Here is a 13,729-nt window from a genome sequence, read left to right on the forward strand (position 1 = left end):
GACATGGCAATTAGGAGATTAATGGTAACTTTGGTGACAGCAGTTTCAATGGAGTAAAGAGGTTGGAAGCTAGATTGCAGAGCATCAAAAGGAAAGTGAAAGGAGAGGAAGTGGAAGCCCAGTAGCCACCACGTAAACACAGTTTATAGTGGAGTTACTGGTGTTGTAACAGTAGAGTTTAAAGGCATATATCAGTAAGGATCTCAAACAAAAGACTCTTAGAGTTTTAATTTTGAACAAGTCAGTCAATTTCATTTTGAATTTTACCTGTGAAAGGAGTTTAATACAGGACTGATAGCATAATTTAATCAAGTTAGCTTTTATTACAACTGGAGAGAAAATGAATATATCATACAGGCATTATATTGAGACATATTACAAATACATAATAACAGGTTTTTGTATCATAACATTCTGCAGTCAAACCTGTGCCTATCTCAATAAATATTCACAAAGATCAAAATGTTTAATAAGAATTTCTAAAAGAAATAATCAGTCTAGTAATTCTCATCATGGAATCAAGGGGCAGCCATGATGATATGTTACCTCTATGGACACAGGGTAACAATTGCAGATAAAGGCATTCTTATGGAAACCATAACCATTTTTCCAAAAAACTTGTTGGATATTTTTAGGGCAGACTCTGGGCAGATACTCACCTTAAAGACAACTATCACTAGTCCTATAACTGATCATTACCTCGAGACATCAGATAGCTTATTCCCAAAGCCCTAATTTGTTTTTACATCTGGGAACTACAGATCCGTGTCAACTTCCACCCACATTTAAACCTAACCCTTCAGGCTCTGTTCAAAGGAATAGGAGAAGGAGAGAAAAGTGGCTGCAATTTTTCCAGCTATGTCTTTTGCAATCGTAAAAGGAGACATTTACATAGTTCTCCAGTAGGGGTTGAAGGTAAAAAGAGTTATCTTAGTCCAATTAGAAAGGCACGAGTAGAATTTCAAATTCCACAAGCTTACCTCAAATTTCATTTGAGCGTAAGCTCATTTGGTTTTGGTATAAAGCTTCCATAACTATTCCCATCACACCATCCTAGAAACCAGTTACCTGAATGGGTTTCTAAATCCAATGCTAGGCAAGACATTGGGTAAAATTTAAGAAATGAATTTTTGGCAGGGTTATGATATAAAATGTGTTTGCATTCTATTTTAAAAGTGTTCACATGATCATATAATTTTTTATTTGAGTTTTTCTTTTTTGTTTTTATTTTATGATTATTTGTAAAAAGTTAGACATGAAATCTCATGGAAAAATGAAAAAGTATCCCTTAAGGGGATGTCTAGTGGATGTCTAGATGTCTCAACAGGACTCTGACAGATGAGAAGCAACTGGTTTTATATACAGGGGATTGAGATACTTATCAGGAAGGGCTCCGGTTAGAATTTGAAGCTTTTCTGCAGGCATAATATCTCCTGCCTTGGTTTCCAATGGAGTATTTACTTTGAAATGAGGCAAAAAGGAAAAGAGAGAGAATGAACAGCCAGCCTTATTTTCTCCAGTATCATAGAGACTTGTCAGTTCCTAAGGAAGTTATTGCCTTTGGAACAATTTTTGCAACTGCAGAGATTTCCAAGGGAAGGGCAGTTTGTTTTCTCTCCAGGCTCCGACTCATTGCCATCCTCCACCCTGCTGGCACTGCCACCTTGAGCTCAGCCCTTGTTTCTGGACACTAACTCCAGAGTCCTTGGCTTTACCCCCCAACAACCAGATGACTATGAGTGTTTACTTTCCCTTCTGTTGGGAGAGGTTGTAGGAGAAAGGAGGATTTGACTAGGGAAAATCTCTACTTTGTGAAGGATTTCCATGAAGGTGTAGGGTTCACCATCTAAATAAAATGATTCCTTTAGCCTCAGGGGATACATGTGAATCCCAGGAATTCTATCTAGAAAGGCCACCATCTTGCACCATCTTAACTCTAAACATCTTGGGTAACCCCCAGAAGCAAATTAAGGGGTTCTCAATGCAAAAAGGAGAGGTAGAAAAGAGTTGAACTCATAACCAAATGGGGTCATTGGAAGACACTTGAAAGCAGATCTTAATGATTATGCTTGTGCTGTGTTTTCTCTGTTTCACCCAGAATCATCATAACTAGACTTGTCCACAGGGAAAGAGTCTTCTAGACAGAGTTAAATGAGATGAGGAGGCTTTGTCAGAGGTGGGAGGGGCAAGAAAGAAGAAACAACATTGCTCTTGGATTTGGTTTGGAATTCTCTGTCAAGAAGAAGCAAGATGAAGACATCAGGACAAAGAGTCATTTAGCTCCACACATAACCCAGTCAAAGCATGTTCTGAAGAAGCTGCCAGCATGTCAATGTGCTACAACTGTTCCCATCACCACAGCCCATTGCTGGATGAATGAGACATCGAGTCAAATTTAAGAAATGGATTTTTGCAAGCTTCTGATATAAAACATGATTATAACCTATTTTAAAAGTGTTCACATTTTTCTGAAGGGACGTTCTATTGCTGGGCAGAGAGGAGGCTGGTGCTGTTGCCAAGATGCCATCAAGAACACTGACAGGGACAGAGTTTATCTTCAGGATCAGACTGAGACAAGTAGAAACACTCTTAGCCCTAAAACACTCTGACATAAGGGTCAGATCAGCACAAAATCCTTTCAAGGAAAGTCTGATTCTCCCTCACAGTATAGTATCATTGGCTAGCTCTCCAATTCATTCTCCACCAAGGACTCAAGAGGGGAAAGAAGCCAGTATTTTAGATTTAATAAACCATAGAGTGCCCAGTCTCATCCTTGGAAGTGGTCTATATGCGTAGATATATTTAGATAAGGTAACAACATGGAACCAGCATGAGCAATATCAGTCTGTCAAAAAGGTAAGTCATTGAGAGAGGAAGGGGAAGAAAGCAAGAGACCATATCTCTAGTCATAATCAGATAACAAGGGATAGTCAGACCAGGGAACACAATAAAATAGGAGGCCCTACTTTGAAAATCTCAGCTGCACCAGATGCATCTGTTCACCTACATACCCCTGATCTGGGAGAAAACTAAAAAGGAAAGCCAGGTCCCATGAAAATCAGAACTTTCTCCTATTTTAAAGGCATTTCTCTCTCTAAGTAATGGCTATTCAACTCCCTGGTAGAAATGTAGCACCAATTTGTGTTTTTATCCAAGAAAAAAGACTAGATATCCTGGAAGACTGAGCAATGGGGATATAAATGTTTGCATTCATGTCCATAGCATGTCTTAGTCTTGGTTGCCTTGCTAAGCCTTGTTTCTCTTCCTTCCCATTAGACTTCCTGTACAGCCTGACAGGCTTGTGGGATTAATCCATAGTCTATGAGATAAAAGCTGAGAAGGGACAGAAGAGGGGGGAAAGATTAAACACAAAGGAAAGGCAGGTCCATTTTTTGGTTCTATTTGGCTTTCTTAGCTATTTTTGCTAATTTTGGACATAAATATATATGTGGAACTTCATTTAAGCATATATAGTCACATACAGCAGCATGCTCACAAGTATGCCCATTGAGAAACATATTTAGACCCAAAAGTATTCAGCTAATCATAGCCATTGTACAAAACCAGGCCATCACTCAATTTATTTGGTTGCCCAACTTTAGAGGATCTCAAGAGTAGACAGAAGCTTCTCTGATAAATTTCTCTGGTCTTTCTCAGAAAATACAGGAAGGTAGCCCATCAAGTTCATGGTATCTTTACAGATTTTCTGTAACTGAACTACCTGGTCATGTGGTAAGGACCAACGCCAGGCTTGGGAGACATTTTGGGCATTCCTGGAGTTTGTTTGGAAGGCATGCCCTCCCATGCCCTTGCCCCGTGTGATGTTATGCACCCATATTTGGAGCTGAGGCAGGAAGGGTAACCCTGCAAATTCATACAATTTGGAGGTTTGGGTCAGTGGGTCCTGCACCAAGTCCTCATAGCGTATTAGCAGGTAACGGTCTCTTAGGGAGACTGGCAACAACTGTGCTGCATTGTAAATCTCCTGTTGGCTTTGGCAGATAGCTTTCATCACGTAGTAAGGCCGGTCTTCATTTTTTATTCTATTCCATTGGTTCCCCATGACAACATGGCTGTCATGCATCAGTTGATCTTTTGTATTTTGCCGAGATCGGAACACAGCCCGAGGGTCTCGGACAAGGTGGATAATGCGCAGGTTGAGGGAGGGGTCAGTCAGCAATGGCTGGAGGGTCTTCAGGTTGAAGAAGCGCACCTCCTTGAGCACCACATGACTGTAGGATTTACAGGCTTCTTCTACCAAGTTGAAGGGCTGCTTGCCACATAGAATCTTACAGTCAGCTGAATGGATGATGGCTTCCCTGTTAAAGAGATGGCATGCAGGTGGGGAACACAGTGCCCTACTAGTCTCCCACATGAAGAGGCTAGACTGTTTTCTCAGATCCTGGGCCATATAGGCATCAAAGACAGTCATGTCACAGAGGAAAACTGAACGAATCAGGTCTCTCACAGCCATCTGCAACTGCCCAGCACCACCAGGGGAGAGGGTCATCCACACGTGCCAGGCTGGCTCCATCAAGTAAAAGACATCTGGATGCTGGCTGAAGAGCTGGCCCACAAAGGAGGAGCCTGAGCGCCAAGAGGACAAGATCAGCACATGCACAGGGCTTGACTTTTCTACTAGACCAGGGCATTGACTGGGGCTGTAAAACTGCTGGAGGAGGAAGAGGAAAACTAAAGATTGGAGCACCAGGAGTATTAACAGCCTTGCTTTTTTCATCCAGAACATTGTGTGTGAAGCAAGTAGGCAGCCTGTGGGGATAAGAAAAATGAACTGTATGAAACTGCTCGGCATCCATGTGCTGGCACATCTCCTTTCTATACAACCAACCCTATCCTACCTGCTACCAATGGCTCACTCTGTCCAACAATGGTTAAACACAGTTCTACTTCACCACCTCCCCTCTTCCCCAGTCATCTCCTATCTCCTACAAGATGTGAAGAAATCCTGGGGCTCAGTTCTTTTGATCTCATCGCTTAGAGCAGGAATTTTTAACTTGAAGTCCATATAGCCTCAAATGCTTTAAGGAGACAGATTTCAGGGATCCATGAATTGGAATGGTAAATATATATATATATATGTTTTGGTAATTCCTGTAACCTAACCAGTCATAAGATAATTTTAGATTTTATCTCCTTACTACTTCTATCACATTGTGAAAAAACAAAAAGAAGTAAGGTATCTTCATAAATACCAAAACATAACCAGAGAATTCCCTGCCACAAGCCTAGTTTTAAAAGAGAGATTATTCTTCTTGGAATGTTCTGAAACTTGTGAATTCCAAAGGATATTTCTTGATGATTACTGTCTTTAAATCAAATTTTTCCTTCAATTCTTTGTTTTTAAGAATTTTGAAAACAATCATCAAACTAGAGATGCTGTAGGTGTAAATTTCAAAGTAGAGTTTTCAAATTCAGCTTGTTTGCATTTTTTTGAAGAAAAAAATATGAATTATATAAATTAACACAAAGTGTGAGCAATAGCAGTACGTATATTTTTGTCTCTTTCCAAATCCTGCTGCATGAGTAAAGACCTATTTCCTTTCTTGCTCTTGGTTAAAATATTGTGGTAGTGGTGAGTAAGCTGTTCTCATTCTGTTGACCATGCTTTGTGAGTACTTCATAGGAATCTTTTCATTGTTCATAGCCTTATTTATATTTTTCTTTTTTCAGATTTATGCCTGCTTTTATTTCTTTTATGCTGTCAAAACTTTTTATGAAACTGTCTAATTATCCCTGTAAAGTCAGGGAACAGAAATCCAGCAATACGAAAAAAAGAGTAGACAGGAAGCAGTTGACAAAGGAAAATCTAATAACTGGGAAATTCAGGGACACAAAATGAGGCAGCCATGAGAATTTGACTGGGTACGACATGGGAGGTTGTGGTCTGGCTCCTGAAAAGGCTGATGTATGTTTAGTCTCTTCATAGGCTTCCTTTGGAAAGTCCCCTGTCCACTCCCATCCTGCAGAAATGGTCAAGTTGTCATCTAACCCAGTTCAGAAAGTCATGGAGAATCTTTTCAAGGGTGTGAAGTCACTGGTAACGACAGAATAAGGAGGGCTCACCCTAGACCAGAAGAAATTGTTAAAATTCAAGAGTCTTTCCTAAGGGAGATAGGAGGGGGACGTAAAAGGACAGAGACCATCAAGACACAGGACTAGAAGGGATGGAGGAGGAAGGAGAGAAGGAGGTTAACCTATAACCCACTGCCATAAACCTATGAAAGACAGTAACTGGGATCTGCAATTATCTTCAGAGATGACTGTCTCACTCACAAGTGCCACAGAGCAAGAGTATCCTCTTTAACCTCCCAGAGCCTAGCCCTGAGTCTTGCTCTTTTCCAGCTTCTACTCATGGGCATTCTTGCTCACAGACTTTCCCTGGCTTCAGATTCTCCCTGTCCTGAGACTCTCTCCCTAACTGTTTTTGGACTCATCTCAGTTACCACATCTGACCCTGAAGATTTCTTCCCGGTTGCTTCCTTTCCATAGGCAGACTCCCTAGCTCCAACAGAGCAAGACCAGGTTCCACTGATAAGTGATCTCTCTTCCTTGTCCCTGGCTTGTGAGAAACATGCTGGTTCCCAACGAAAGTTCAATGGGAGGAGATCTTCTCACAGCCAAGTTCCAAGAGAGTCGTTCTAGGCTTCACTCTAAGCCTCTCTGTCATCCATCATCAGCCCCAAGGGAAAAAAGTTCTGTGGCCTATGTGGCCACAAAAGAACCTGTGTAAGTAGACAGGAGCCACCTTTTAAGCAGAGGCTTCCCATGAAGACTTCAGACTAGTTCACTTGCCAGGAGAAAGGCTACAGGGCATAGGTGGTCAAATAACCAGGGAATAAGGCACGGGCATGCATGTGTGTGTGTGAGTATGTACGTGTGTGTGTGTGTCTGTGTGTATAAAAGTAATCAGTTGTGTAGGGAATGTAGGGATGTATTTAGGAGCCGGCAATGGAAGAGCAGGAGAGGTAAGGAGTGAGGAAGATAGGCTACTTTCTGGTTGTTCCTGATTGAATTAATACCTAGTTCATGAGACTTCAGCTAGCTGTTTGAGGAAGGGGCATGGAAGGGAAAGATTAGAAAGACTTTCCTATTGGTCAGTTATTTCAGTTGTACCTGACTCTACACAGTCACATTTGGGGTTTTCTTGGCAGAGATACTTCAATTTGGCATTTCCTTCTCCAGCTCATTTGACAGATGAGGAAATTGAGGCAAACAGGGTTAAGTGACTTGCCCAGGATCACACCACTATTAAGCACCTGAGACTAGATTTGAACTCAGAAAGATGAGTCTTCCTGACTCCAGACCCAGCAGTCTATTCACTGTGCCACCTGACTGCCTTTAGAAAGATTGTCAGTGTCTAAAAAACCACCAAGTCAGGAAAATAGTCTTTCACAAAAGCCAGAAATAAATATTTTCCCACTGCTCTACAATTACTTCTCTACTCTATTCAGTTCTCCATTGAATTAAATAAATGAAAAGGCATTTATTAAGTTCCTGCTGTATACCAGGGATGGTGCTAGGCACCAGGGACACAAATCTAAAAATGAGACAGTATAGCACTTCTAGGAAGTGGTGGCCTGGGAAGCTAGGGGGATTTTGAGTGGAGCCATAAGGCAGTTGTGGGGAGAAGGGGAAGAGGTGCAAAAATCATCTCTGGACATCCAAAACATTATACTCAGACTTCTACCTGTATATCTTGTTCCTTGTTCTTTGTAATAGATAGATAGATGATAGATAGATAGATAAATACACACATATATGTATATACATATATACATTCATATATATATGTATGGAACACAGGTTCTTTCACCACCACCACCACACACACATCTTATTACATATGTTTAGAGAGAGTCCACATTTTTACTTGGATTTTAGAAACACAAATTGATACAGAAAGGTAGGAAGGTGCTTTGGTTTCTGCCATGTGCTGTGTGAACTAGAGAAACAATTCTTTTTTTGGAAGAAAGGAAGAAAATAGGCATTTATAAAGCATTAACTGTGCTAAATACAAGGAAAAAGATAATCCCTCATGGCCCAGAGGAGATTCAAAGTTAGCTAAATTTGTTCTTTGGAAGGGTTTGCGTTGGGGTCTATTTGCAGTATAGATATTTTGAAAATAAAAATTGCTTTATACAAGAGGAAAACCATGGCCACCTTCCTACCTCAAACCCATCTACATTCACAGTATTGGAAGCAGCTTTATGTTGCCATATTCTGCCAAGCCGATAGCTTCTATCAAACTATACTGTAGCCAAGAAAAAGAAAAGCATCCTTTTTTAAATAAGGAAAAAGAAATATCCCAAACAGTGAAGTTCACAGTTGTAGATTTGGTGTCTTTCTTGCTACCCTTTGAGAGGTTGTGCATTAAATTGCTTTTCTGCTTGTATTTGCACGCAATGTCCTCTACTCTGCTACTGAGTAAAAGCTATTTAAAACATTACATTGTAACATTCTTCCTCTCAGTAATAATAAATAAAAAAGGAATAGATCATAACAGTTATTAAGAGGGGAAAAGATGGGCCCTGTCTTCAAATCTCTAGTGTGCTTTGTCAACATAGAAACAAGGAAGTTTATAGTCTATATTCTACTTACATTCAGTGAGACTTAGTACATACCAGTTGGTTATCTCATTTTCTGGATAGGTCAGCAAATTTTGACCCTGAAGAATATCTTTCTAATTACAGATTGAGGAGAGAGAGGGGCTGTTAAGGGGCAATGGTGGACCAGGAGTCTAGAGATCCGAGTTTAAAATCTCACTTATGACACCAGTTATTGATTTGTGGAGAAGTCCTTTAACCTCTCTGAGGTTTAAATCTTCTGTGTGAAACGGAGAACATAACACTTGTGTAACACCGACCTCAGGGGGTTGATGTAAAAAATGTCTTTATGTGAATCTTAAAGCTCTACACAAGTTAAAATTCATATTACTCTGTTAATGAAGTTGACATTACTGTATAAATGGTAATAGGAATTAATATTATTGAGCAAATATTCCCAAGGTACCTTGCATCTGGGAGGTAGAAAAGGAGATATTAATGTGGAATTCTCAGCAAGCACCACTAGATATCATTCACCAGTCCCACTAAATAAGGAGCTATCTAATATCTCTAAACTACAGGGTCAATTTAACTTGGAAAACATTTATTGAGTACCTACTATATGCAAGATAATGTGCTAGCTACTGAAGTGGATGCAGGTAAGTGTACAGTCCCAACCCAAAAGGACCTTAAGAGTTAGCAGAGGATACAAAAAATTTATAATGACTTCATTATATCAAAAAAGGATCTACAATTTTCGTTAAAGGCAACAACATTTGTTAAACACCTACTATGTGCCAAGCACTATGGGGAAGGAAAAAGAAGGGAATAAGTATTTATATGGTACATATTATGTGCCAGACACATTTACAAATATTATTTGATCTTTACGATAATCCTGGGAGGGAAATACTATTATTATCCCCATTTTACAGTTGAGGAAACTGAGGTAAACAGAGATTAAGTGACTTGCCCTGGGACACAACTACTAAGTGTCTGAGGCCAAATTTGAATTCAGGTCTTTCTGACTCTGGACCCATCTTTCCACCATACTGTCTAGTTGCACCATATAGATACGTTGGATCATCCCATAGTGCAGTATTGATGATAAGTGCTTCCAAAAAGAAAACAGCTGTAGCTTCTGCACCATCATTGGTTGCTAGAACAAAGTAGTAGAAAAATTCTATGAAAAGCTTGACATTACACCTTCCCACAAATCAAGTCAATATCCATTCTGATCCATGGCGGCTTCAATGCAAATTTGGGGGAAAAGTGAGGATGGGAAAAATATATGAGAGAGTATGGTTAAGGAGAAAAATGAGAGAAGCCAACAGCTTTATGAGGTGTGAGGTTTTGGTATAATCTACATCACAAATACCATCTTCCAAAAAAGAATTATTGGGTACTAGCCATGGTGGGCATTGAAGCAATTATCCCAAGGGTTCAAGAATGAAAATGAACTACCACTAGAAGAGAAATCGAAAGATTTTTTTTAATGCCCAACACTATTTCTCCATCAAGGATAGTGGAATTGCTACCTTTGGACCCTAAAGTCAGAGACAGAAATCTGGAGTGCTTATGGAAGAGACAAATGATGAGACAAAGATTAAAAAAAGAGAAAGTTAGAACAAGGAGAACAAAGATGGGGAAATGGTTGTATTAGACCAAGTACATATAGAGAGGAGATCTATGTTAGAGGAAATTCAATTGCAAGGGTACTGAGGGATCAATATTGTGAAGGAGGTAAAGACACAAAAGATGGGGGGGGGCTTGATAAAAAAAATCTTAATACACAGAAAATGTGATTGAGAGAACATTAATAACTAGCAACTTAAATGCCTCCTCTCTCATTTAAATAAAATCTTTATGAGGATCATCTACACTTGAATTGACCACAACACAAAATGAAGATTTTTAGTAAGGGATTTTAGCAAACTTTTGCAAACACTGCTCAACAATAGGCCTCATAATTGGCTGAAAGATGCAGAGAATATAAGATCCCTTCGTGCTTTTCATTTGTCAACACCCCCCCAAAAAAGGGAGTTGGGAGAACACAAAACACTGCCCCACAAAGTGTTAAAATTGATGAGTTGTTTTTCACCCATTTATTAAGATAATTAAGGACTCCTTGAAAGATGTAAGGACAGAAATAATCCTGTTCAGATTATTTATTATTATTTATTATCCTTTGGATAATAAACATCAATTGCTGTTGAGTCATTTCAGTTATGTCTGATTCTTTGTGACCCCATTTGAGGTTCTCATGGCAAAGACACTTGTATAGTTTGCTACTTCCTTCTCCATCTCATTTTACAAATGGGGCAAGTAAGGCAACCAGGGTGAAGCGACTTGCCCAGGGTCACATAGCTAGCAAGTGTGTCTGAGGCTGGATATGAACTCAGGAAGATGAGTCTTCCTGACTGCAGTCCTGCAGCTCTATCTACTGCATTAGGGAGGACTTGGACAGGAGTTATACAAGATGGACAGGTGTGTTATGGGTGGTGTTTCTCTTCATTGAAGGAACTCCCAAACCAATGACCAACAGATCTTTTGGTGAAATAAACATATAAAGGACAAGAAACTATAAGGTAAGATAACACAAGATGTGAACAACTTGTTGTGCTGTTGCTGCTATGATGTACAGAAAGAGACAACTGTCCCTAGGAAACTCTAACTTACCTTCTTCTAAAATCTCTGCTGTTGCCTAGAAGTATTACTTCTGACTGATGCTTTAAACAGGGTGCCCACAAGGTCAGAGGTAATGGTGGGATCTCTGTATGAATCAGGTAGCTTTATAACAAGAGAAATTCTACTATGGAACCACAGACTATGCCTCTAATTCAAGCTAGCCTAACCTGGTAAATAACTAGCAATGGCTCGCCTTGCTAACTGAATGAAGGCTGTACACCTTGGCCTGGAATTCAAGGTGCTTCATAATTTGACTTCAACTACCTTTCCAACATTTTCTTTCAAGACTTCTCTTAAATGCAACTATTAGCCATTATCTGAATATGAACAGACTTTGCTACTTCCTTCCCTTTGTTTATACCATTCCATATATCTGGGATGCTCTCCTTACCATCATCCCTCCTTCTCCCATCCCCAAAAAGGAACATTTAACTACTGTTAAGGTCTATTTCTTCCAAAAACACTTCCCTGATCTTCTAGGCCAGAAGTGATTATTTTTCGCCTATGGGAAGAAAAAAGAGATGTCCACTGATATTTATATAGCACATTGATTTTAGAAAAATCCTTCACATTGTATTATATTTCATTCTACCCTGTGAGGTAGATGCTATTAGTTCACATTTTATAGATGGGGAAACTGAGGCTAAGAGGTATTAAGTGACTTGTCTGGAGTCACATAGCTAGTCAGTAAGTGTTTGAGGCAGAATTTTAACCCAGGCCTTCCTGTCTCTGAGTCCTATCTATATATCATAATGCTTCAGTACAGTATTTTATAGTATTGTAATATATACTTTAGGATGACTCATCTTCCTGAGTATAAATCTGGCCTGAGACATGTACTAGCTGTGTGACCCTAGACAAGTCACTTATCCTTGTTTGCCTCCGTTTCCTCATCTGTAGAATGAAGTGGAGAAGGAAATGGCAAACTACTCTAATGTCTTTGCCAAGAAAACCCCAAAAGGGGTCACAGAAAGTCGGACACAATTGAAACAACTCAACAAAATATGTACTTTTCATTTTTGAATTTGTATAGCTCTTTATATTTTGGTTTGTTTAGCTATTATTTATCAATTTCACTAGCCCATGTTGGTCCTTGAAAATGAAAATTAGTTACGACTATGGAATTTAAAATTAAATTGAATTTTAAAATGAATGGGAAATTCTACAGGAAACTTAGAATGAACTTAAAAATTTTAGATCCCAGGTCCCACAGAGTCACTTCAGCTAACATTATTGCCGGAACTACTGAATTTTCCAGTGGGATTGCCATTAAACCCAGAAATTCAGCAAGAGAGGTACAGAAGGAAGCAACCTTGTTAGGAAGAAGTAAAATATTAGAATTTGATCATCACACTATTGCAGTGATTGGGAGAAGGGACAGAGATGTTTATCTTTGTAGACTTGGGTCACTATGACAGTTCCTGGGAACCTATAAAAGAGAGAAGCACCTACATTATGGAACTCCATAGAGCAATCCCTGACATTTGTATGACCCTTTTAGACACATCTCATTTCATTTTCACAGGATAGATACCATTCTGTTTTACAAATGTAAAATTATTCTTAATTGGTGATTGACATATGAAGAAGCCCAAGGACTTAGAACTTAGAATCACAGGACTTTAGGATCTTAGAGTTCACATTTTACAGAAAAGGAAAGTGAGGCTCATGGTAACTCCAAGAGTAGACCCTGACAATTTCTCCCACTCTGACTTTGGCCAAGCCTCTTCCTTTCTCCTGGTCTCAGTTTCCTCATCTCTACAGCATCCCTGCCAGCTTTCAAATGCTATTACTCTATGGTCCCCAGATCTCTTCTTGTTAAGTTTAGAAATAGCTTCCTAAATTCAATCAGCCTGCCCCACGCCCAGCTCCCTGCCACTAGACACAAGGGGAGCTTTAACTGCCCAGGAGAACTGGCTGCCCTGCAGGAGATGCACACAGAGGAGCTGTGTTCTTACCCTCTTCCCCTCTCTGGCTCCTTCCTCTGCTTGGCAGTCCTGGCAGCCTTTTTCCGTTGCTTTGGGATCTCCTCCAGCTTCCAGTCTCCCACTACATTTTGCATAACTGTTCTGAGTAAGCCTCTTTTCTGGGAGCAGTTTTAGTATCTTCTTGCAGCCAAGAAATGACCCCACCTTCCAAGACTAGTGTGGGAGGGATGGCAGTGCCGTTCAGGGAGCGGTGCTAGGGACAGCTCTGAGAATCACAGACCAAGCGATGTGAGAAGAGTGACTGGAGCCCTGGGGATGTTTCCAGCACGGAAGCTTCTCTCCTACTGGGCAGGGAGGAGCAAAGAAGGAGGAAGCAGCGTGACTGGAATGTGGACTCCTCCTGGGGCAGGAGCTTGTTGACTGCCTCAGGAATGGGTGAGAAGAGTGGAAATATGGGCAGAAATGCCCCAGACCTACCAAGGACCATTAGGATGCCCCACCTTCCACTGATTATAGAAAGCCTGGATCTCCCTGAGATCTTTCCAGAAG

General features: G+C 40.2%; 1 protein-coding gene across 1 annotated transcript; it reads right to left on the reverse strand.

Moving 5' to 3' along the window:
* Positions 1-309: 309 nt before the first annotated feature.
* On the reverse strand, positions 310-13,315 carry LOC140521467 (carbohydrate sulfotransferase 4-like). The gene is made up of 2 exons (XM_072636513.1): positions 13,211-13,315; positions 310-4,770 (listed from the first exon to the last, which is right to left on the reverse strand). The coding sequence occupies exon 2, from the start codon at positions 4,745-4,747 to the stop codon at positions 3,599-3,601; it is 1,149 nt and encodes a 382-aa protein (XP_072492614.1). The 5' UTR covers positions 4,748-4,770; positions 13,211-13,315; the 3' UTR covers positions 310-3,598.
* Between the last annotated feature and the right edge of the window lie 414 nt (positions 13,316-13,729).

The sequence above is a fragment of the Notamacropus eugenii genome, chromosome 1, assembly GCF_028372415.1.
Source record: "Notamacropus eugenii isolate mMacEug1 chromosome 1, mMacEug1.pri_v2, whole genome shotgun sequence".
NCBI lineage: Eukaryota > Metazoa > Chordata > Mammalia > Diprotodontia > Macropodidae > Notamacropus > Notamacropus eugenii.